This window comes from Amblyraja radiata, chromosome 2 (assembly GCF_010909765.2).
Source record: "Amblyraja radiata isolate CabotCenter1 chromosome 2, sAmbRad1.1.pri, whole genome shotgun sequence".
In the NCBI taxonomy this organism is placed as follows: domain Eukaryota; kingdom Metazoa; phylum Chordata; class Chondrichthyes; order Rajiformes; family Rajidae; genus Amblyraja; species Amblyraja radiata.
Genome location: NC_045957.1, coordinates 9,395,044 through 9,421,094, shown reverse-complemented (window position 1 = coordinate 9,421,094; position 26,051 = coordinate 9,395,044). Strand labels below are relative to the sequence as shown.

The window sequence follows — 26,051 nt, the reverse complement described above, 5'->3', positions numbered from 1 at the left end:
GTAACTCAGCAGGTCAGGCAGCATCACTGGAGAACATGGATAGGCGTGTTTCAGGTCAGGACTTTGTGTACTTCAGTACTTTGTGTCTTTTCCCTAATCCCTTCTGCCTACACGTAATCCATATATTTCCATTTCCTGCATATTCATATACCTATCTAAAAGTCTCTTAAATGGCAAATTTGTATCTGCTTCCCTTGTATCTCCTCTGCATTATTTGACACTTCCACATTTGACACAAAAATAATCTGGCTGTCTATGTTATCAATGCCTTTGTTTAAATAAACTTCCATTTGGGTCTTCCGTCGGCCCCTCATGCTCCGGGGAAAACAATCCAGCATCATCAAATGTTTGCTACTTCAACTTTAAAGACATTTTGTATGTCCAGCTGTCTTTGACTGGTGTAAATACGTGGAATTCAATCGGATGTCTTGACTTAGTTTGATTACGTTGTGAAGATCTGTTATGTTAGCAGATCTTCTGAGGCCTTATTGCAATTTGGAAGGAAGTAGGTTGCCGTGGTACTCTTTACCACAACTGAAATAGTGGTTGTGGGAATGGGGTTATTTCAAAGAATTTGACGAATGGTAAAGTTGAAAAAATGGTCAAAGGAAGTCACAACATTAGGGCATTAAGATAGCTGGGTACAGCTTTGCTGAAACAAGAAAAGACAAAATAAAAACATGCAAAGCAGGAAATATACTGGAAATGCTCGGGTCATGCAGCATCGGCAGAATGAGAAACATTTAATGTTTCAGGACAAAGATGGCTAATCAGAAGTAGGGAAAATGAGGACAAAGTACATTAAGTTTTGAGAGAAGGTGAGAAGTAGAGAGTAAAGGGGAAGGTTTGTGATAGGACAGAACAGGAGAGGTTGTGTGATGCGAGTGAGAGTGGCAAAATCACTTAATACACGAGTCTGGGGGAGATCAAGGCAGGACATGACAAAAAAAAATCTGATATAGCTCAAAGAGAACAAAGATTTATGCCAAAGAAAAGTAGAAAATGGTCTAATGAAAATAGCAGCATTCGAAGTGTTAAATAGCTGGGGTAAAGAGTCGATAATTGAAATGACTTTCAGACATACTTTAGTGTTAAATACATTTTTTTATCTCATACTCAGCAAATTATGACAGCAGTTTGTTAAATTGGAATGATTTCAACATTGGATTTCCTTTGCGCTATGGCTCGGAGCTGAGCAATGTGAACTTGTATGTTATACCACTTATTATAATATCACTTTGAATTTTCAGTACAGAAAGTTGCCCCCTTAGACATTTTCACAAATAATTACAGCTCTTTGAATTTTTTCTTTTTGTTCTCGACACGTTATTAATGTGAAATATTTTGCAAGTGTTTATGAAGGGTTTTAATGTAAGTTGGGAATGGTTGCTTCTCTGGTCTTCATCGCCCCTCCCCACCTGTACTTACCTATTGCTTGCTAGTTCCTGCCCCACCCCTTCCCTACTTTGGGAGATTGCAACCTTCACATTGTTTGCACTAATGCAATCAACCTGGCGTGCACAATCAAATAAGATCAAATAGAACAAGTTGTCCCGACAACTTTAGGCTGTGCACGCCATACGCAAGAAGAAGACGACCAAGTTTCTGTCTTCCGTCAGTCTGAAGAAGAGTCCAATTCCAAACATTGTCTGTTCTTTTCACCCTATAGATACTGCCTGCTGTGCTGGGTTCCTCCAGCACTTTGTTTTATGCTTAAAATTGCAGCATCTGCATTCTCTTGTCTCCATTTTATGTGACCATTGTAACTTATTTGATAACAAAAAAATTGAGGATCGGGGGAATAACACGGGAATGCCCATATTTCTACTTTTGTGCAATCCTAACCAGTTTTAGAGGATTGTTAATGGGCGTGAGCGATTGGCATTTCAGTGAGCTGTTAAAATGGGCCGCCTGGATCGGAAAATCTACTTGGAAGTTTCAGCTATGGTATACTGATAAGCTATAACACAATAAAATCAAATAGCATGAAATACTTGGCATCATATGAGTTCAAAAACTGCAAAGATTAAGGCTTATCTGCTACTCAAACAAATGAATTTGTTTTTTTTTGTAGGAATTCTTACAACAGGGGGAGCCAAACTCTGCACGCTGTGATGATATCCAATCATTGAAAAAAAGAGGGTGTGCAATGGATAAGATTGAAAATCCCAAAGGTTCACAAACAATAACCGCTAATAAGGAACTTACTAGTCGCAGAAGCGGTGGAAAGATAAAGCTAGAAGACATTACGCAGATTCGACCACAGAAGCTAACCCTGAAATTACGATCAGGTATTTTCATAGGAAATACTAAGAGTAATATTTGCTTTAATGTAGAAAATATTTAAAATTCAATAAGGTCTGCTACAAATAATAACCATTCAGGAATACACCCAAGACAAATTATCTTGAGTTGCAAAGTAGTTGAGCGTTAGACCTTTAAAATTATTAGACTTTAAAATTATTTAATCCAAGCAGAAAATTCATCACTGTCAAGAATACAGTCCGTATAACCCTACATTGTGTGGACCCAGTCACATGAGTATTGACTGCCTGGCTCGCATAACTGAAAAATGCCATTGTGGCAAATTGGCAAACATCTGTTATTTTAGTATTGTGGACATTGTTTTGGGCAACTTAATTTTCAAAGCATTCTAATTTGTTACAGGGACAGTCCAGCTTTGAGGTGAGGTGCTTTGAAGTGGCCTCATTGTGATTTGAAGTGCATTGAATCACTGCTGTAATTTGAAATGCAGTGCAAGGCTACATTGTTGGTCACTTTCTCCCACAACATCACAGGGTGTAGGAAATCAGGAGTATTGTTGTAGTGTGTGCTTAAGAGGGCCAAAGTTTAATGTACTTTATACTTAATGACAAATTAGTCTCCAACAACTCATTCATTTGTTGGCACAGAGCGAAAATTAGCCAATTCCTGTTCATAAAGTTTAGCTCCAGAGACAAGCGAAACATCAAAGATGTTAAGGGATTTTATGTTTAAGCAGAGATTGCATAGGTTTTTTGGTTGGTCAATATTCCAATGACTGAGTCCACATAGTGTAGTTACATTGTTATTATTAATAAAAACCATCGGTCTATTAGTATACTGAGATTCCCATAAACAAATGCGATGAATTTTGTTACTGAGGGATAACATGATGACAGCTACCTTCTCTTGAATATGAGATGCCCTGGCTCTAATAGGCAAGATTGTGATTTTAAATCCGATTGTAATGATGACATTCCTCCTGTATTGAGATTTTTCAATCTAGATTATGCCAAATTCCCATGGGTCTTAAAACATTATTTCTACCGTTTTACGCGGAAATTAAGATTGTGACAATTTAACTCCGCCATTTGAGGATCTGAGTAATAAAATGAGAACTTCTGTTGCTCAACGTTGAAACCATTATAGTAACATTTTTATATTTAGAAGTACTCATTGTTCTGTAGATAACTCTTATCCGGCAGAAAGGTCCTTCTGTGCCCCAATGACGTGGATTCTCTGAAACCTCCCCCTCCCCTATCTTGCTATTCTGATTCACCTGATCTTTTGTTTCGGATGTTCATGTTAAATATATAGAATTTGTTATAATGCTGCCACTTCTGATACAAGAATAAAGATACAGTTCAGAATTGGGCTTTCTACAAAGGTGTAATATACTTGAGATGGTATTAATTTGTATGACATACCCAATATAGATCATTTTCAAAGAACAAAACTCATTGAAACATTCAGTCATTCACTGTTTCACGGTTAAAATAAATTACTTGTGAATGTTCATTTTGTATGCCCATTTCTAACACTGGAATCACTTGCTTTTCAGGAGAGCCCCAAACCTTCTCATTGACTTTCAAGAGGGCTGAGGACTATCCTATTGATCTCTATTATCTTATGGACCTCTCATTTTCAATGAAGGATGACTTGGAAAACGTTAAAAAGTTAGGAACCGAATTAAAAAATGAAATGCAAAAGATAACTTCGGATTTCAGAATTGGTACGAATCTTGTTTTATTTCTTTTGTTGTACATCCTTGCTTTTTGCAGACAATGCTTCATCTGGCTGTATGGTAATTCAAATCACACTGTACCAATTGGTGCATGTGGTAATATATGTCTCTTGAACTCTCTTCTCTCTTGATCTTGTATTAAACCTTTTTTTAATTTAGGGTTTGGGTCTTTTGTCGATAAAACTGTGATGCCGTACATCAGCACTACCCCAGCCAAACTAAAAAATCCTTGCCCTGGTGGTGAAATATGTACGAGCCCATTTAGCTACAAAAATGTGCTACCATTGACGAATGATGGATCAAAATTCAATGAACTTGTAAGCAACCAAACCATTTCTGGGAATCTGGACTCTCCAGAAGGTGGTTTTGATGCCATCATGCAGGTTGCTGTCTGCGGGGTAAGTGATAATAACTCTCCTTGATTATTTTGAGTGAAATATCTTGTACCTGCTCAGGTTATCTGGAGATTTTATTGAAATGTTCCGGTTTTATTTTCACTTATTGTTCTATTATAAAGATCATAAGGTTTTGCAAAAGTCTGCACTAACTTAACACATACTTCAGCAGATCTCCCCTCAACTCCTTTCAGTGTGCTGTAGAATGTTTCCAATATCCACACACGATTCTCTCCTGTGTTCTAAATGCTTCTTATTTTCTCCAGCAACGGTCTTTTTCATCTCACCCATCTATGCCTCCAATAAATTAGAATTGTAAAAGTTACTGGAATTCGGGAGGTCATTTAATTGTGCTTTACTTTACAGGAAAAAATTGGTTGGCGAAATGTGACTCGGTTGCTCGTATTCTCTACAGATGCTGGGTTTCACTTTGCAGGAGATGGTAAACTGGGAGGCATTGTTCTACCAAATGATGGGAAATGCCATCTCAATACTAATGGTCACTACACCATGAGTGATTACTTTGTAAGTTTGTTATTTCATCCTGGAATTTATGGCTCTTGAAAATATTATTGACTATATTCCCAAAGACAGAATGATGACTTTACTACTTTTATAAATGATCAAATAATCTGTAAAAGTATCAATCAGCTGAAAATCTTAATTTTTTTTTTGTGTGCAGGATTATCCATCAATTGCTCATTTGGTACAGAAGCTTAGTGAAAATAATATTCAGCCTATTTTTGCTGTTACAGAAGATTTCAAGGGTGTATACAAGGTAAATGCTTAAATACATTTCACATCAGTACAAAATAAATATTTGAGTATGAGGTACAGAAATATTCTTAACGCTTCTTCATTATTGTTATTTGACCACTGGAACTGGTTGTAGGACTTGTTAACTTATAACAATACACTTACAGGCACAGACCCTTTAGCCCAAAATATCTGGGCCAAACATGATACCAAATTAATCTCCTCTTCCTACCCGTGTTCCGTATTCCACCGTTCCCTGCATATCCATGTGCCTATGTAATACCTTGCTAAACGTCACTTTCACATCTGTTTCCACCACCACCTCGGCAGCACATTCCAGCCACCCGCCACTGTGTGGGGGTGAGGACGGAGGGTGAATTTGTCCTACACGTCACCTTTAAACTTCCCTCTCTGAGGTTAAAGCAATGCCCTCAACTATGATATGTCCACCCCGTGGAAAAAGGTTCTGCCTGTCTCACCTATTAATGTAATGTGACTAGTATATTTCTACAAAGTCTCCCCTTAACCTACGATGCGATGCTCCAGAGTAAACAATCAAGTTTGTCCAACCGCTCCTAACTACTAATTATCTCTATTACAAGCCACATCCTCTTTTGTACTCTCCAAAGCATCCACATCCTCCTTGGAGGTTCGGTTTCCTGTCAGCAAAGACAGAAATCTTTGCATAATCACTGGCAATATGTTATCGCAGCATTTTGTTCATTGAGGAAAAGGATATTTGAAGGTTAGGAATTGGACCATAAGCTTTGTGTCATGTTTATCAGACTAGGAGGCCGTGCCCTGCAATATGATTTTTGAACCCAGACCATCTCCAGCAAACATCTCAAGACAAAGTACCACCAATGTTGTCTCCGCAATATCCTCCCAATTCTTTTGATGAAAAGAGTATTAATGTCAGTTTCCTTTCCCAGGCCAACATTCCCATTATTGAGGCCCAAGTTACACTTAGTCAGTTTATTTGGGCCAGCCACATTATTCACATGCACAATGCCAGACTTTTGAAATAGAATCTATATTCCAAGCTCAGTCGTGGGAAATGATTATCAAATGGATGAGGAAAATATTCAAGGGTGGTACTCAAAGTCAACTTGATAAATGTAACATCCCCACTGATTATAGAGTGATACAGTGTGGAAACAGGCCCTTCGGCCCAACATGTCCCAGCTACACTAGTCCCACCTGCCTGCGCTTGGTTCATATCCTTGGAAATTCTTAGCTCTTCAGTAGTGGAAGAGTATTTGGAATGGAATGAGAACTTTTATGCCCTTGCTTCAGAAGCACACAGAAACAGTGTGAAAATGTTAAAGTACCTCATGCCCTATCTGGTAATAATGTCTGTTGTTCCCACATTGGTCTGTGATCACTTCTGAACCCACAGAATGAAAGGAAGTTGCCGTTGATTTTAAGGCATTGCATAAAAGGAGAAAACGTCATTTTAAGTTCATTCATGCACCTAGGGGAAATGTGTTGTGGAATACCCGATCAATAGTGGCAGCAGAATTGTCATTATCTTTGAAAAGGAAGTGGAGAAATTTTTGAAAAATTAAAATAGTAAATGTGGAAGTAGAAGAAGTGTCTTGTTCTTATGAGGAGGTGGAATGATGTGTCAGAGCCTTGAAAATGGCAGATAGGGTTCATAGGAAATAGGACATTGAGGGAAGTTAGTGTAGAAATAGCAGGGGCTATGACAGAAATATTTCAAATGTCATTAGAAACGGGAATAGTGCCGGAGAATTGGCGTACTGCGCATGTTGTTCCATTGTTTAAAAAGGGTTCTAAGAGTAAACCTAGCAATTATAGACCTGTTAGTTTGACGTCAGTGGTGAGCAAATTAATGAAAAGGATACTTAGAGATAATATATATAAGCATCTGGATAAACAGGGTCTGATTAGGAACAGTCAACATGGATTTGTGCCTGGAAGGTCAGGTTTGACTAATCTTCTTGAATTTTTTGAAGAGGTTACTCGGGAAATTGATGAGGGTAAAGCAGTGGATGTTGTCTATATGGACTTCAGTAAGGCCTTTGACAAGGTTCCACATGGAAGGTTGGTTAAGAAGGTTCAATTGTTGGGCATTAATGGTGGAGTAGCAAGATGGATTCAACAGTGGCTGAATGGGAGATGCCAGAGAGTAATGGTGGATGGCTGTTTGTCAGGTTGGAGGCCAGTGACTAGTGGGGTGCCACAGGGATCTGTGTTGGGTCCACTGTTGTTTGTCATGTACATCAATGATCTGGATGATGGTGTGGTAAAATGGATTAGTAAGTATGCAGATAATACTAAGATAGGTGGTGTTGTGGATAATGAAGTAGATTTTCAAAGTCTACAGAGAGATTTATGCCAGTTGGAAGAGTGGGCTGAAAGATGGCAGATGGAGTTTAATGCTGATAAGTGTGAGGTGCTACATCTTGGCAGGACAAATCAAAATAGGACATACATGGAGTAAATGGTAGGGAATTGAGGAATGCAGTTGAACAGTGGGATCTAGGAATAACTGCGCAGTTCCCTGAAGGTGGAATCTCATGTAGATAGGGTGGTAAAGAAAGCTTTTGGTGTGCTGGCCTTTATAAATCAGAGCATTGAGTATAGAAGTTGGCATGTAATGTTAAAATTGTACAAGGCATTGGTGAGGCCAATTCTGGAGTATGGTGTACAATTTTGGTCGCCTAATTATAGGAAGGAGGTCAACAAAATAGAGATCGTACAGAGGAGATTTACTAGAATGTTGCCTGGGTTTCAGCAACTAAGTTACAGAGAAAGGTTGAACAAGTTAGATCTTTATTCTTTGGAGCGCAGAAGTTTAAGGGGGGACTTGATAGAGGTCTTTAAAATGATGAGAGGGATAGACAGAGTTGACGTGGATAAGCTTTTCCCACTGAGAGTAGGGAAGATTCAAACAAGAGGACACGACTTGAGAATTAAGGGACAGAAGTTTAGGGGTAACATGAGGGGGAACTTCTTTACTCAGAGAGTGGTAGCTGTGTGGAATGAGCTTCCAGTGAAGGTGGTGGAGGCAGGTTCGTTTTTATCATTTAAAAATAAATTGGATAGTTATATGGACGGGAAAGGAATGGAGGGTTATGGTCTGAGTGCAGGTAGATGGGACTAGGGGAGAATACGTGTTCGGCACGGACTTGAAGGGCCGAGATGGCCTGTTTCCGTGCTGTAATTGTTATATGGTTATTGCAGGTTATTGCTAGATTCATTGGCATTCAAAAGGAAAATTGACTGAGCCACTTAGGGGCAAAGACATTATGCCAAATTTTATCTGAATTAAGGCTAGATAAAGTTAATTGAAATTTTGTGAAATTGGAACAAATGCAAATGATGTAATCAAGTTAGGTTATGAACAATAAAGTTGGCATGTAAACCAGGGTGCACATTGAATGGGATGCATGTGCTTTGGTCTTTAGTTACAGCTGTATATAGCTATGAATTATTGGATGGTTCCTAGTTATGATCATTAATCCGTTCTTGTTCTCTTCTGGTTGCCTCTGTCTTAATCTCTCAACTTTTTGTATTTATTAATTTGGAGAAAGGCATTCATGCTTTTAGCTCTTCTAAATTGTATTTATTACTGTACTGTACATTTCTTAGTATTTATTTATCACTTGATGTTTCCTATTCGTCAGAAAAAAGATTATAGTTCTTATTGTTCTTAATGATGTTTCTTTATTGTTATTAAATAACCTGTGGTTAGCAATGTTGCATTATTTCTAATAGGAACTCCATAATCTTATTCCAAAATCTGAAGTGGGTGTTCTTTCTTCAAACTCCAGTAATGTCATCAAGTTGATCCTTGATGCTTATCATGTAAGTACAAGTAAAATATATTGATCTTCTAAATTTGTCTTCCTTTATCAATCCTGCATTTAAATAAAAACAATGGTGATTATATTCCTGTTTTATTTTAACAGGCTTTATCTTCTGAGGTTATCCTTGAGAACAATAAATTGCCAGAGGGACTTTCAGTGCAATATACAGCCTTTTGTAAGAATAATACTGTTCACACGGGTGAAAATGGCAGGAAATGCTTAGGTATTCAGATTGGTGATGAGGTAAGGTCCTGCTGATCATTATCGAATCCAACTTTTTCTTAAAGATTTGATCACTGGTTATGTACTTGCAGTCATGCAAAAGATGGGAGTCAGGAATTGTTTTTTTTTTAATTTTTTACACATATCTTCATTTAGTTTGAAACGTACTATTGTTTCTGCTGAGTTCCTCATTAATGATAGCAACAAACATGAGACCAGTTGGAGGAACTCAGCAGGTCAGGTGGCATCTGTGGAGGGAAATGGATGATTAAAGTTTTGGATTCCCCCACCATTACTCACTCCTCCCTTCCCTATGTCGTTCTCATCTCCACCAACTGTTGTTCAATTCCATTCTTCACCATCCTTTCCTATCAGATTCCAGAACCTGCGACCTTTTATTACTTCTTGTCCTCCGGTTGCTATGGTCAACTTTTTCCCACCACCTGACCATGATATGCCAATAAACCCCTCGTCACCTGTATCCACCTGTCACATACCAGCTCTTGCCCCATCTTGCTCTGTGAATATGTGCATCCAGTGGTATTTCTAGATTCTCTATTCAATATCAATGAAAAGTTAGTATCTGAGAATATTGCTCCTGGCAACGCAACATACAACCTTGGCGCCCGGTCTAATGATTGAGATGTATACTCTAGCAATTCATCAAAATCTGTATTGCTTTTCCATATATCTTTGATTTTAATGCTACCATCTCTACAATCAAGTAAAATAATGGCATGTTTCTAATGCATAGAGCACAGACACAAATCTTTCTGCCCATCACGTCCTTGCTGTCTATTGACTTTCTCTCTACATTAATCCTCTTACTGTCTATCCTTTGCGAATGCAAATGCTCAACTAAATACTTAAATATGTGTCTCTGGCTCCACATCTCCCTCAGGCAGTGCATTCCAGATTCCAACTTCCACCCCCTGCACCTCCCACTCCTTAAATCTATGCCCTCCAGTTTTGTATATCTCTGCCATGGAGAATGGCTTTCTCCTGACGACTCTATCTTATCATTGCTCCTCAGAATTCTGCATACCTCAGTTAGTCTCCTCTCAGCCCCCACTGCTCCAAAGAGTACTAACCCAGACTATCCAGAATCTCCAAACTGAAGCCCTTTGTCCAGACAACATCTGGACACATTTTCTCTATACTCCAGGCAATTTGGATGACCTTGACCTGTGATGACCAGAGCTGCACTTAGTACTGCAGCTAGGACCCTAACCAGTGCTTTGTGAAGTTGTACCGTGATGTCTCTGTCCTTTTGTCTTTAATTCGTTCAAGGGACATAAGCTTTACAGGTTGAGCCCGGACCTAATTGTCCATCCTTAATTACCCCCCAAAAGATTGCCAGTTGTCATCTTGCATTGTTGCAGTCCCTGGGTGTGGGTGCACCCATAATGCTGTCGGAAGAATTCCAGGAATTTGACGAGCAACAGTGAAGGAACGATTACATATTTCCAAACTGGCATGGTCTGATGTTCCCATGCATTTGCTGCCCTTGTCCGTCAAGCTGGGTAGGGGTCCTTGGCTAAGGAATCTTGATAGATTGCTGCAGTGCATCCTGTAGATGGTAGAACTGTGTGGTTGTGGATGGAGTACACATCCAGCAAGCTGCTACAGACTGCATGGCAGCCAGTTTCATGAGTGTTGTTGAAGTTGCCATCATCCAGGCAAGTGGATGGTATTCTGTCACACTCCTGACTTGAGCCTTATACATGGTGCGTTAGGAATTAAGTTACCACTGGATTCCTCGCCTCTGGCCTATTCTAGTTGCCGCTGTTGAGTATATGCCTGTTCCAATTCATTTTTTTGATCAGTAATAACTCCAGGATATTGATAAGGAATGGAGGCTGGATTTCCTTGTTCGATATCATCATGGCCCAACACTCATATGGCTTGAATGTAACTTGCAACCTGTCAGCCCTAGCCTGGTCTTGATCATTGGTCTTGATCAGTCCAGATCTTGCTGCAATTGGATGTGGACCAAGGAGTCACAAACGGGAGTGAACATTGTGCAATCGTCAGCAAATATCCCTATTCTGGCATGAGGATGCCAACCTGAGTTGCCTGCACGGATGTCCAGCAGTGGGGTTCACTCGATTCCCATTGACTTCAGTTTAGGCAGGGTTCCTTGATGCAATACTTGATCAAAAGTTGCTCTCACTTCACCTCTGGAGTTCAGCCAATGGGACCACATGGGAGAATGGGAACCAGGGCCCTGACAAATGGACTGGGGAACATGGGACCAGGAGTGAAAACAATCCTTTGCTTTGCCTTTTAGGTGAGCTTCAACATAAGCATCACAGCAATAAAATGTCCAAATGAAGGTGTAAAGAACACTCTTGAAATAAAACCTCTGGGATTTACGGAGAATGTGGAGGTTACTCTCGAATATATTTGTGAATGTGACTGTCATAAAAAAGTAAATCCCGATAGCCAAGATTGTCATCAGGGTAATGGAACCTTTGAATGTGGAGCCTGCAGGTAGGGGACCAGCTTATCTAGTCTTTTAATAATTGTGTTCATGTCTGGGATGGGGAACCAATAAAGGTCAAGCTACATTTTGTTTATGGACATTACAATTGTTTTTGTAACTTAACACGATGCTGAAGTTTAAGATATCTCAACTTTTCAGCAGTTAACAAAGCAGGGATTTGATAAAGGGGCCTGTTCTTTGTGACAGCTTATATTTGAAGGAATATTTTTTAAATTATTTTGTTCAATGTAAGGAATGTTGCCACTGTAGAACTGAGCAGCATTTAATGAGGCAGCAACAATAATGCAAGCAATCTGTAGGAGCTACATTGTTTTGGATGAGACTCATTTGCAAAGATAAGATTGATTTGTCTCTCGTTGGAACTGCTAATGCAGTTAATGAGACCGTAATTTGTCTGTAAGAAATCATTTTGGTGCAGTGTTGTAATTTATAGAAATGTGACTGTTTAAGGCTCTTACTTCTAAATGCCATCTGGTATGTTAATGATTCATGGCCTATTACTGTAATTGCCCCAGGGACCATTTATTCTCAATTCGTGCAAAGGTTTGTTCTGTTTTCACTTGTTTATGAGAAGCATGGATATTATCTATATTCGGCACTCTGTATCTTCCCCTTTGCTCTATCTATTCTACTTGAGTTTGTCTTGATTGTATTTGACTACAGTTTTATCTGATCTTTTGAATAGCATGCAAAACAAGGTTTATCGCTGCACTTGTGCAGGTGACAATAATAAATATAAACTCTAATCAATCTTGTAAATCTCAGGCATTGATAGCACAGTACCCAGATTATTGTAAATTTGAACACAATCCTGTGGTGGTTAAATTTTGGGAGAACGCAGCATAACATCACGGTGGCACAGCGGTAAAGCTGCTGCCTTACAGCGCCAGAGACCCGGGTTTGATCCTGACTACGGGTGCTTGTCTGCACGGAGTTTGTACGTTCTCCCCGTGACCTGCGTGGGTTTTCTCCGAGATCTTCGGTTTCCTCCCACACGCCAAAGACGTACAGGTTTGTAGGTTAATTGGCTTGGTATAAATGTCAAAAGATTGTCCCCAGCGTGCGTAGGGTAATGATAATGTGCGGGGGTCGCTGGTCAGTGCGGACTCGATGGGCCAAAGGGCCTATTTCCGCGCTTTATCTGTAAACAAAGCTAAACCTAAAGAAAAGCCCTGCAGGTCGTGGAAATCTGAAATGAAACAGAAAACATTGGAAACACTTGGCAGGTTATGCTTACTATGATGCCAATCTAAACTAATCCCATTTGCCTGTACATGGTTCATACCCTTCTATCCTCTGACTGTGTGTTTATCTGTCTAAATGCCTCTTTAATGTTGCTATCGTATGGTCTTAAGGGGAGTTTACATTCTCCCCGTGATCACATTAGTTTCCTTTTAGGTGCTCTTGTTTCCCTTTCTATCCTAAAAATTGCTCAGGTTGACACGATAATTGGCCACTGTAAGTTGCCAGTAAATTAATGATATCATCTGGGGGATGGAGGAGGGTTATTGATCACAATGTGGAAGATATTTGATGGTCAGCATTGACTCTGTGTGCCAAAGTGTCTCTGCCCTCTCTCTACCTCAATATAGCAACGTTCAGATTTATTATTTGTGGCAGTTTTGCTGTGGGGAGAAAGTAATAGATAAGATTTTCTTTTTTTAAATATTAAATATATTAGAGCGGTATTACGATCACCCGTTTAAAATGTGGACTGCTTCATTTCCAGATGTAACAAAGGACGCATTGGTCGCTCCTGTGAATGCAGCACTGATGAAGTAAACAATGAGGACATGGATGCTTCATGTAGAAAAGATAATGCATCTCTAATCTGTGGTGACAATGGAGATTGCATCTGTGGGGAATGTGTCTGCAAAAAGAGAGACAATCCCAATGAAATCATCTCTGGCAAATATTGTGAATGTGATAACTTCAACTGTGACAGAGCTGGTGGTTCCATCTGTGGAGGCAAGTATGCAACACGAGTGGCCTGGCTGAATCAATGTTGCACCTGCTAGTGACCGGGCTTCACACAACATTGTGTAGGAAGGAACTGCAGATGCTGGTTTGCACCAAAGGTGGATAGAAAATGCTGGAGTAACTCGGGACAGGCAGCACCTCTGGATAGAAGGAATGGGTGACGTTTCGGGTCGAGACCCTTCTTCAGACCCGAAACGTCACCCATTTCCTCTCTCCAGAGATGCTGCTTGTCCCGCCGAGTTACTCCAGCATTTTGTGTCTATCTTCACAGAACACTTATTTACAGCATTGTCACAAATATTCTTACTGTGGCAAAATAAATATGTTTGTTTGATGTCATGACCATTACGGAGTCTTGGTTTTGAGAGGGATGTGACCAGTAGCTCAACATTCCAGTGTTTCGATGTTTCAGATGTGATAGTGAGGTAAAAGAGTTGGGGGGGGGGGTTGCTTAACTAATTGGGGATAATGTCACTGAGGAACGACTGGAGGGACATTCGCTAAGGCAATATGGGCGAAACTCCAAAATAAGGAAGGTGCAATCACTCTGGTGAAATTATACTATAAAACTCCCAATAGCCAGCTGTGACAGAGCTGGTGGTTCCATCTGTGGAGGCAAGTATGCAACACGAGTGGCCTGGCTGAATCAATGTTGCACCTGCTAGTAACCAGGCTTCACACAACATTGTGTAGGAAGGAACTGCAGATGTGTAGAGAAACAGATATGATGAAACATTAAGGAAAGATGTAAAAGAAACAGGGTTGTCATAGTAAAGTGCTTGGAAGAAGCCTGTCTGGGTCAGGAGATATTTGTGGAGAGAATGGACAGACAACATTTTGGGTCTGTGCCCTTTTTGCAGTGGATGACTTTAATTTCCACAGTATTGACTGGGACTTCCTTAGTCAAGTGGCTTAGAGGAAACAGAATTTGTTAGGTATATCCGAGGGGGTTTCTTGAAACAGTACAGTAAACCCTCTGTTTTAACGACCCCCGAGTGCTCCGGTTTCCACCCACATCACATCACCATTAAGGTTTATATGTTAATTGGCCTCTGTAAATTGCCCGAGTGGATGAGAAAGTGGGATAGCGTAGAACTAGTGTGAATAGGTGATCATTTGTTGGCATGGACTAAGTGGGCCGAAGAGCCTGTTTCATCGCTGTATCAATCATTCGAACTCAGAGGATCCAAACAGAACTTTGTATTGGGGGAATACCCAGCCAGGTGACTGGACTTTCAGTGGGAAAGCATTTTGGGAACAGCGATTATAAATGCTTAGGTTTTTTTAATAATGATGAAGAAGTATTTGTCTTGGGGAAAGTACTAAATTGGGGGAAGGAAAATGACATTATTAATGAGGAGCTAGGGAAAGAAAATTGGGAGCAGTTGTTATTGGGGATGTTCACATCGAAGTGAGAGTTCTTTAGAAACCAACAGGTCAGAGCTCAATGCAAGTAAAGAGCAGGAACACGATTGGCAAGGTACGGATGGGAATGTTGGGTGATGAGATTGTAAATATGGTCAAAAAGAAAAAGGAGGTTTAGGAAATGAAATCAGACAGGGCCTTTTTAAAATAAAAAAGTAGCAAAGAACTTGAGAATGGAATTAAGAGGGCTCGAAGGTTCCATGAAGTGATATGGGCAAGTTGAATTAAAGAGAATCCTAAAACATTTTACATGGACATTAACACAAGAAGGTAACCAGGGAGAAGTTAAAACTATTCAATGATAAAGGAAGGAATTTTTGCATGGAGTCAAGAGGATGTGGCATGTTACTAAACGAGTACTTTACATCAGTATTCACCAAGGAGAAGGACATGGACGATGGTGAGATTGTTGTGAGGTTTACTAATATGCTAGGGCATTTTGATGCTGATGTGGGTCTCTTGAAGAGCCTATGTCCCAAGGGCCTAATGGGATCTATACCAGATTATTGAGAGGGGAGTTTGCTGGGGCCTTGACACAGATCTTTGTATCCTCTTGAACCATGAGCAACATCCCAGAGAACTGTACAGTAGCCAATGTTGTTTCTTTGTTTAAAAAGGGAAAGAATGATAATCCAGGAAATTATAGGCCAGTGAGCCTCTCATGGGTGGTAAGGAAGCTGTTGAAAAGGATTTTAATGTTCCAGATTGCCCTCCATTTGTGTTGAATTAGAACTGTGCCCAACCCAATTTGGAAAGAAATGTCAGCTTGGAGGCCTGTTTACTTGAACAATGCAACATAAAAACAGGCCCTTCGGCCCACCTTGATGCCAATCTAAACTAATCCCATCTCCCTACACTTGCATGTGTTTCTGCTTTAAGTAATTATCACTCCATACGGACATTGTTTCAGCATTTTACATTGGGTGGAAACTGCAAACTTATTTCAAAGTCAAATTGCAAAAATATTTAAATGCTCTTTTAAATGCATAGAAATAAAGCCACATTTCAAAGTGCAGTGTGTGAATTCAACTTAAATCTATGCACTCTTTCAGCAGGATTCACATCACATCATGTATACAGATAGCAGAAGAGGCAGCATTTTCAGATGTGGGAATATTTTAGAGGGAACTGTGGGGGATGCATCTTATGGGATTGCTCGGTGATTTTTGTAGGCCTCGGTGCACTGCACAACAGATAAGAAAGTTAACATTGATGATTGCAGCCATAATATCCAACATGAGACTGAACACATTAAATGACAGAGCACTTGGGAGTGTTGTGGAATACTGTACGAGATCTTAGTAAGGCCAAAATGACAGTTCAGTGTACAGTTCTAGGAAAGATAATACTAAACTAGAAACAATGCAAAAAAAGAATGGGTCTGGAGGGTTTAAGTTATAAGCTGCGACTGAATAGGTCAGGATTTTTTCCCCTGGAATTTAGGATGCTGAGGGGTGATTGTGTAGAGAGATATATATGAAATAATGAGTACCATAGACAAGGTGAATAACCAGTTTTGCTGCAGGGTAGGGAAATCGAGAACTAGAGGACATAGGTTTAAGGTGAGATAGGAAAGATTTTTTTTGAAAGTCCTGATGGACAACTTTTTCGTGCAGAGGTTGGTACATTTATGGAACGGGTTCCCAAAGGAAGTAATTGAGGTGGTATAATTATGACATTTAAAATACTCTTAGACAGGTACATTGACAGGAAAGGTATTGAAGGGATATGGGCCAAGAACAAGCAAATGGGATTGGCTTGGTTAGACAATTTAGTTATGATGGACGTATTGGGCCATAGGCCTTTTTTATGTGCTGTATAGGCTCTACTGACTGAAAAAGGATTAAAGCATTCACTTCCCATGCTACCAATTATAAGGCAATTGACAGTGGTAACCATTGTGGGGGGGATGATTTTCTGTCTCTACGTAATCCTGTTAGTCTTTGTCCAAGATGGCTGCCGTGAAGGGAGAGTGGACGCTGGCGCGCATTGGCTGCCGCTGCTCTCTCTTCACATTGTGTTTTTGATTTTCTGTTTTTGGACTGAATTCTGTTTTTAGTTTGTGTCTCTGTGATGTCTTTATTATTTATTTTACTCTGATTATATGTTTATATTCCTGTTAATCTATGTAAGGTGTCCTTGAGATGTCTGAAAGGCGCCCAACAAATAAAATTTATTATTATTATTATTATTCAATTTATAATTTGGGTTTATAAATTAAAGGGCAAAATCCCAAATTTAAGAACAGGTTTGGCCTGAAGAAGGGTCCCAACTCAAAACATCACCTATGTATCACCTATCCATGTTCTGCTGAGATGCTGCTTGACTCACTGAGTTACTCCAGCACTTTGTGTCTTTTTGGTAATACAAATATACTTAATTGAAAAGCGAAGGGCAGATCAAGGAAATGTTAAAAAAGAATATGGAATCTTTAGCTTTATAAATGGAAGCATAAAAGTTCAAGTTAAAAAGAAAAGTCATGATGAACTTTTATAAGACATTGGTTTGACCACAACTCAGGCATTGTGTGCAGTTCTGTCCACCATACGTGTTTGTTTAGGATTCTTTTTTAGTATGTCGCATTAACTTGTGTATGTTCTGAAGAAGGGTCTCGACCCGAAACATCACCCATTCCTTCTTGCCAGAGATGCTGCCTGTCCCGCTGAGTTACTCCAGCATTTTGTGTCTATTTTCAGTTTAAACCAGCATCTGCAGTTCCTTCTTACACACAGAAAATATGACGAGCAGGAATGGCTCTGCTGTAACTATTCCATGGTTCTGGTTCACAAGTATCTTGATTTTGCCGTGGGATCAATGGTTGTGGAGAGGTGGTAATGTGTGTGGATCGCAGAGTATTTAGAAATGTTTATTTCTTCCATTGCAGGAAATGGAATCTGTAAATGTAAGATATGTGAATGTTTCCCCAACTTTACTGGCAATGCCTGTGATTGCTCCCTGGACAATTCCACTTGTATTTCAAAGAATGGACAGGAGTGCAATGGCAGAGGAAAATGTGAATGTGGTCGATGCAAGTGCACTGATCCAAAATTCCAGGGGTCCGCCTGCGAAATGTGCCCAACTTGCCCAGGAGTCTGTACAGCACACAGGTAGTTAATTGCGTGATCAGCAAGTTCATTTTTTTTTTCATGTTCCTTTAGAAAAGCATCTGCACATTATGCCACATTTATTGAATGAAAGTTATGGTGCATACGTAAATGTTTTTCTTTATTTTAGAAGAAACACTTAATCCTACTGAGTTGTGTTTGAAAAGGTTAGGAAAATCCTGAAGTAAATGGGGCATGAAGAGATACATTCCTAATATTAGCTTTTTGAGATAAGGGTAAACTCAATCTCTTCAGTGATACCCAATAAATGTAATTTTTAAAATGCATGCAAAATGCATGATTAGTTTAATCTGCATTTTGTCTATTACTGTGTTCAAATCCTGCATTCCTACTAAAACCATCATAAATTGGAACAAAGAATGGTTGGTATTTGTAGAAATGTTATCTTCAAATCATGAGTAAATTAAGGAAAGTGGTCTGTGAAATCTCCCATGGAACTTTATTGAAGTCACTTACCCTGGTCACCCAATCTATAATTTAATCTCTTTCGTACCCTAATTGGCAAGATTCTCCACTGATTTGCAATACTTGTGTGTTTGCTAGGGATTGCGTTCAATGTAAAGCCTTCCAGAAAGGACCCAAGAAAGATACCTGCGATCAGTGTGAGTTTGAAGTTATTTTGGTGGAAAAGCAAGATGAGTTACCACAACCAGGCCAAGCTCCATCAATTGCTCACTGTAAGGAGAAGGATGAGAATGACTGTTGGTTCTACTTTTCCTATTCTGTCAATGACCAGAATGTTCCAGAAGTTCATGTTACCAAAAATGCAGGTAAGACTATTGTATTTTGGGCGTCCTCAACTGTGATTCGTATGTTACAAATTGTAGGTAAGATCTAGGTAATTGTAGGTAAGAAGTACACTAACATACATTATCTGTAAACAATGTTAGTTAAGCAATGAGACGATATTCAAAATAAAACAAGTATCTGGAACAGCATAGGATTCATTAGGGATCTGTCAGAGAGGATTGTCAACATTTCCTTTTTGCCGTGCTTAAGTTGTGGAAAGTACAACCAATAGACGGGAATGTAATTGAGGACATTGCCCTTTTGAGTTCCTCGCAATGGAGGTCAATTTATCAGGTAACAGCTATGGGAAAGGCAATGTATTCCCCTGAAAGATCAGAAAACTACAAAATGGTCACATCAACCCATTGTATACAAATGTTCACTGATCTCATTTCCTCTGAAGGTTTTCCCTCAGCAGCTTCTAGCCTAGTAGTGCCCCCACATTCTCAGCCCACTTCTATCTCTTCCCTAAGGGGCACAAGCCAGCCTGTCTGTTGTTTCAGCCTGCCTTCAGCAAACTTATTTCTTTGAACAGAGACCCAACTAGTTCCCCTCCAACAATTGACTCGTTCCCCTGATTTGGATATTGAATAACTTCTCAATTGCCTCTACCTTTGCTCCCGATCAGGTCAGAGGTGTGGCTGTGGGAACTTGCGTGAACCCAAGCTGTCCCTGTGTCTTCGTGGGACATGTGGTCTTGCTGTGATCCCCTCCCTCAATTTCCCCCCCCCCCCACACCACCTCAATTGTCCCCAGCACTGTATTTATGCATTGCTTCCTTCTCTCAAATGGAACACAAAGGACCTTTGCTGCCTATTTCCAGCCTTCACTTGTTTTCACGTCGTCCCCCTCAGATTCTTTACTTTCTGAATTATTCTACCTGTCTCAGGTTTGATTACCCTTTACCCGCCCACAGACTCTCGCACCTATTGTAACTATATTTCCTCTCATCATGGCTCCCTGCCAGGACTCTTATCCCATACTTCCAGTTCCTCTATAACGGCTGCATCTGTTCTAATGATGAGGCTTTCCACATAAAGCCTCCAGCCATTGCTTTCCCTCTACCGCAGGGGTCAAAACCCTCAGGTACGTCTCATGTCTTTCCTGTACCTCCACATTCATCTCATCCTCCCACCCTCTCGTCCAGCCAGAGCAAGGCTAGTGTTTCTAAGGTCCTTGATTTCCACACTACCAGATTTCATGTACAATGGATCACTTTTATAATTTCTGTCATCTTCAACGCATTTCCACTGCAATAATGAGAAAAAAAGAAAACTTCTGCTCATAGGTTTTGTATTTTCCCGGTGTGTGTGAATTATTTCCATATATCATCAATAGATATACTTGAACGTTCTGGTCTGTTTGTAAAGAATAGCTGTATTTTCTCCAAGAAAATGTTATGTCCATAAAATTTTGTTTTTAATGTCTTTCTTTTCCTAGAATGTCCACAGGCACCTGACGTCATTCCAATTGTAGCTGGTGTGGTTGCTGGTATTGTCCTTATAGGCCTTGCCTTGTTGCTGATATGGAAACTACTGATGATCATTCATGACCGAAGGGAGTTCGCAAAATTTGAAAAGGAGAAAATGAATGCTAAATGGGATACAGTAAGTCTAGTTCTTCGTACATTTTGGAAAGGTTATCATGGATTCAACAAAGTAACCAAGTTTCATTTACAATCTCCTTGAATATAGGAGTTTCTTTTATAATGTACAATATCTAATTTTTTAATCTTTTTTTTTCTTTTTGCTGATTTTCCATATTTGTTTTCTCTATAGCAAGAAAATCCTATTTACAGGAGTCCTATACACAAATTCAAGAATCCAAATTATGGCCGCAAAGTTGCTTCTCTCTAAACCTGTTTGTATTATCTTCTCTTGCATGGTCTTCTCATCTTTGCTTTTCTGTGGTTGCCTGCTTAACATGTAGTGACTGAAGACTTGCCCTTTAAACATTTACACATATTCAAAAAAGGAAAATGCAATCTGATTTTCTTCATGGATATTTTTGATTGTAACCAGAGACAGGAGACATACATTCTGTATTAGAATTTACATCAGACATGCACACAAGAATCCAATAAACTAATCGGCAAGACACTGTGAGTTTGGCAAGCTTCACCCCATACTGTATACAAAACAATAAATTATGCTCTTCAGAAACCTGCTACCCAAGTTCTGTTGGAAATGGTGAGGCTTCTTTAGATACATTTGAGTGCCTGAGTGCATGCTTTGTGCACTTTACTAACTAAACATCTTGTATGACTGAAACATGGTTTGCTGTTCCAGGTTTTTTTTTCTTCTTTTTTTTTTTTCCTCTCGTTTGGTCAAGTTCCAATTATGTATATGTATCTTGCCTCCTATGTTGAGTGATTGTGATGGTTAATCACAAGGAATCCTTATTATTGCAGATGTCCTCTCAGTCAAAAGGTTTGAAATACTTTCTCCAGGTCTTGATGTTTGAACCCTTTCTAGAATGAGGACCAGTCATGTGTATGGTCCAGTAGCTTGTGATTCAATGTCACTGTCAGGAATCCATATTATTAAAATTGGATTCTGTACGAAACATCACCCATTCATTAGTAGAGAATAGGAAAGGTGGTATGTATATTCCTCCACAAACAATTACAATCTTGGAAGGAACTGCAGATGCTGGTTTAAACTGAAGATGACACAAAAGGCTGGAGTTACACAGCAGGTCAGACAGCATTTCTAGTGAAAAGGAATAGGTGACATTTTGGGTCGAGACCCTTCTTCAGAGTCAGGGGACTGACCCGAAGAAGGGTCTCGACTTTTTCCAGCTTTTTGTGTCTACCTTCCCTATTTCTATTAGATTTGGGATTCAGTAATTGGCAGCACTTTTGAACATTACGCTGCAGTCTCACCTGGTCTCTGCTCTGAATCACCGCTCCAATGAATCCATACGTGGCCAGCCCTTGAGATGATCCAGACAGTTTTCAATTCCACATCCACCTTCTCTCTGGTTTTTTTAGCTTCCACGTCTGTTCTTTCTTCATCCCCTCTGCTTCTGGAACTTTTATTGACACGGTGTCTTCCTGACTTGCCAGTTCTCATTCTTCCCTGGCTGGTATCCCATCCTCTGCCCCTCATTCAAAATGACGTCAAAGAAAGCCTTGTATATAGTGCCGCTCATGGCTTCTGGATTTTCAATTATTTTGAAGAAAAAATTAATTACAAAAGAGTCTAATTGATCTGGAATTAAACTCTGCTTGGTTTGTTCTGATCGGCCATCACTGATACCCAGTTTCCAAAATCTGCGCACACTTCAAATCCTTACCGCTTCCCCCCCCCCCCCCCCATCAGTTATACATGACCTAACCATTGACGTGGACAGTTCTGCCCCACCAACACTGGGCTCTACCATGCCTCCTTTTCTTTGTACCCTACTTGATAGTTCTCCTATGACAGCGAGAGTTACTTGATCAGAATACTCTCCCTCAAGCATACAATCTTACGCGGTTGATCCTTAACTTATCATTGCTGCCTGTATTCTCTTGGCATCTCGTGCTTTTTTGAAATCGTATTTCTAGTAAGTGCCGTGAAAGTGTTTTGTATTTTAATGGTGCTTTTAAATGCAGGCTTTAGAAAATTATACAAGGAGTTACTATAACTGCCATTTTGCTTCATGTTGCTTTATATTGTGAACCTGCATTTAATTCCTGACTCGTGTGCTTCAAAATTTCTTCTACATTAAAAACTAACCTGCCACTGCTGTGCTGTGAATTGAAGTTGTATTTAATTTTGCTTGAAGTTTTATCACAGTTATGTATTTAGGCTCTGAAATGGTACTGGCAATGTGAGAATATAATTTGTATCTTTAGAAGCTTGATTTAACGTCTAGATTGATAGAAATACAATACTTGTATTACATGTATTGTATTGAATGAAATGTAATGGAATACTTACTACTATTACAAAATTACCAAGTTTAAAATAACAATTATTTTAAGCTGGTTATGATGCGTTTAAAAACGTTAAGATTTTGTGTGCTGATGGCCGACAAAATAATAGAATTTTCAAGTTAAATAGTTCTGAAACTGAATATTTTCCTCCTGGTTAAGTTGATAGCCTTACAGAGATGACTTGCCCAGTGGGGATTACTGTGTCTGGTGTACTCCAGCAACTAGTTTTGAGTATTTCTTTATCTTACCATTCCCAGTAAAAAACACCCACCAACAAGCAACAAACCAATCTTCTCTAAATAACTACATGAGATGTGCAGGTTAGATAGCACTCATTTTTGGGCATGGTTTTCTCGGGGTGGATCTATAACAATTTATCTAGACTCTGATTGGGGCTGAGAATGGCACATTCTCCTGAAAGAAAGCAAAGATTATAGACCAATTTAGTTAAGATTAAGGTGATATGAAGTTGTGCATTATTGGAAATGATTTTGAGGCCATTTTGCCTCGGAGCTATCCAAATAGTCCACTGCTCTGCTCGTTCTTTTTTACTATACAAAGATTTTCTATTGTCATTAAAATGTTTAAAATAGTGAAGGAAGATGACAGGTGAACAAAATGAGTCTCTGCCAGTCCAACCTAGAGGTGGAATGTATTTTGAAGCCACACCTTTTTAAATACCAGGTAATCTTCATGCAACAGGTTATAAGGAACTGAATTTTAATACAAAGGATAGTAATATTATTTTAAAAAGTGCTTATTTGGATTACCTCTGACAACTGTCTGAGATGGGTTTACTCTGCTAATTAGCCTATTACTGATGCTTCGATTTGTGAATTTAAAGCCTTCTGCTATCCTGTGGAAACTTAAACGTCCCACCCTAATTGTAGATTAATATTCTGTTGGCTCCCTTCTCCATCAAAGATATGAGAGACCAGGAGATGGCATAAAGGCATATTTATTATGCCAGAGTTAAATCCTTATTCAGCAGGCCGGGAATTTGTCATTGGGAATGGAAGGACTTAATTACTGATTAGGAATTGCCAAAATCCAAATGAAACGTGATAATGTAAAAATAGCCAGGCCATGGAAGTAGGTAGGGCCATGCGAGAGGCAAATCAAGTCCAACCTAAAACCTTCTAATTTCAGTAATTTTTCATTAAAACTAAGAAAAATGTTGTACCTGCAGATGACTATCCAAGTGTATTGTTATCTGCAAATTGATAAATATTCTACAGTGATTAAGCACAGTGAAAACACTTGTATAACATGCAATAATTATTGACTAATATATTTTGGAAGTAAATTTTGCCAATAATATGCTTTCCGCTTTAGCGGCTATTTTGAATTCCAAAAATTAATTTTATCTTTCTCCTCACTAGGGTGAAAATCCAATCTACAAGAGTGCTGTGACGACTATTGTCAACCCAAAATATGAGGGAAAATGATGGAGTTTGTGCATTTTTGAGAGGGTTCCTTATTTTTATTTTATTAAAACTATAGATAAAGGGTTTGGGTTTTTTGTAGTCACAAAATTAGCTTTAGATCACTTGGCAGTGATTTGCTAACCAATAATGTAAGTTTTTCTATGCAGATTTTGAAACATGTACAGTATGTGTAAACAATTAGTTGCTTTTTTTAAAAGTTTTAATTTGAGAGAGTGCAAAAAAAACCAGCGTTGGAATGGAATGATTGTTTCTTTATATAGCTTTGTTTTAATTTTTAATACTCCAGAATTCAGGCTTTCCAAAGTTATCATGTAAATTCTATTAACAGTATTTTAAATTGAGTAAGGAAAAACTCAAAAGCGAAAGAATCTCCTCACGACCACTGTGCCAAAAGAAATGATTTGGAATAAACTCTTCTGTAATTTACTCGAGTGCCTGAGAGAATTTTGTAGGCCAAAAATCAGTATCAGTTTTTCACTAATTCCATATTAGTCCAGCAGTCATATCATGGTTTATAAAATCAGTAATTGTAATCTCTTTATTTTGTTACCGCCCTTTGGATCAGGGTAACTGAGCAAAAACATGCTTTTATTTATAAAGCATTATACAACTGTGTTGAAATATTTGATGTTATGCATACACTACTTTGCCAAATGTGGATTATTTTTATTTAATGGCATTTAATGGTAAATGACATTGCCAAATCATGACAAATCCAACTTAGTTTTTAAAATTTAGATGCAAGTATTCATTGGTTTATAATTTTGCAGTTTTTTTTAAAATGTACTTCGTAGCAACCGCTAGGCCTTTTATTTGTATCAACACAATTAGCAATCGCTTCCATTTCTAAGCAGGTTCTCTGCGAACTGCACAAACTCAGCACGGTCCCTTATGTTCAATTGCTATAAGTACTAATAAGCTGCAAGCAAATGGTAACTTGAACACATGCTAGATACAGCTGTTTGCATTAATTCTGTCCAGGTATGGACTGATTTCACTTGGATCACTTTCTTGGTTTAAAGTGCCTTTTTATTTTAAGTATTTTCACTCTTGGCGTACACTTGAGTTATTTATTAAATAAATGACTTTATAAAAATATTTTGTGTCTTTCGATCTCCATTTTACTGCAACATTTAGTTGCACTGACACCTCGCTTAGCACTTGGCATATGTTTTTGGGTATTATAGCCCTAACTGAATCAGCTGCAAAAAGTGCATGGGATACTTGCCATCATTAGCTAGAACACAGAATACAATAGCAGGGAAGTTATGGTAGAACATTGTAAAATGTTGCCACAAGACGTCGGTGTGTGGAGCAAATAACGGAGTAGCTCAGAGGGTCAGGCAGCATCTGTGGAGGGAAATGGGATAGAGTTTTGGATTGATACCCTTTGGACTGCTTGGTTGGGCCACAGCTCAAGTGCAGTTCAAGTTGCCACGTCATTGAAAGGATGTGATTACACAGAAGATGGTGCAGAGTAGATTTACCAGAATATTGCCTGGGCATTTATTTCTGTTTCAAGGAGAAACTTGATAGACTAGGTTTACATTCCTTGGTTTGGGAGAAGGCTGAAAGGGGACATGGTAGACGTACAAAATTATGAAGGGTGGAGATTTATGTGAAGTAGATATTTGTGGTGTT

General features: G+C 39.1%; 1 protein-coding gene across 4 annotated transcripts in view; it reads left to right on the top strand.

Annotated features, from left to right (window-relative positions):
• Positions 1-25,508, top strand: part of itgb1 (integrin subunit beta 1) — a 68,758-nt gene extending 43,250 nt beyond the window's left edge. For 2 of the 4 annotated variants that reach the window (XM_033041940.1, XM_033041932.1), the window contains exons 4-17: positions 2,075-2,291; positions 3,824-3,994; positions 4,166-4,404; positions 4,768-4,926; positions 5,084-5,179; positions 8,902-8,991; positions 9,096-9,236; positions 11,506-11,708; positions 13,451-13,689; positions 18,011-18,233; positions 18,795-19,021; positions 20,481-20,647; positions 20,819-20,900; positions 24,345-25,508. In XM_033041940.1, the coding sequence (XP_032897831.1) occupies positions 2,075-2,291; positions 3,824-3,994; positions 4,166-4,404; positions 4,768-4,926; positions 5,084-5,179; positions 8,902-8,991; positions 9,096-9,236; positions 11,506-11,708; positions 13,451-13,689; positions 18,011-18,233; positions 18,795-19,021; positions 20,481-20,647; positions 20,819-20,896 (2,250 nt within the window). In that variant the 3' untranslated portion in view covers positions 20,897-20,900; positions 24,345-25,508. The remainder of the gene's footprint in view (positions 1-2,074; positions 2,292-3,823; positions 3,995-4,165; positions 4,405-4,767; positions 4,927-5,083; positions 5,180-8,901; positions 8,992-9,095; positions 9,237-11,505; positions 11,709-13,450; positions 13,690-18,010; positions 18,234-18,794; positions 19,022-20,480; positions 20,648-20,818; positions 20,901-24,344) is intronic. The other 2 variants (XM_033041958.1, XM_033041949.1) reach the window with 1 other exon arrangement.
• Positions 25,509-26,051: the final 543 nt, after the last annotated feature.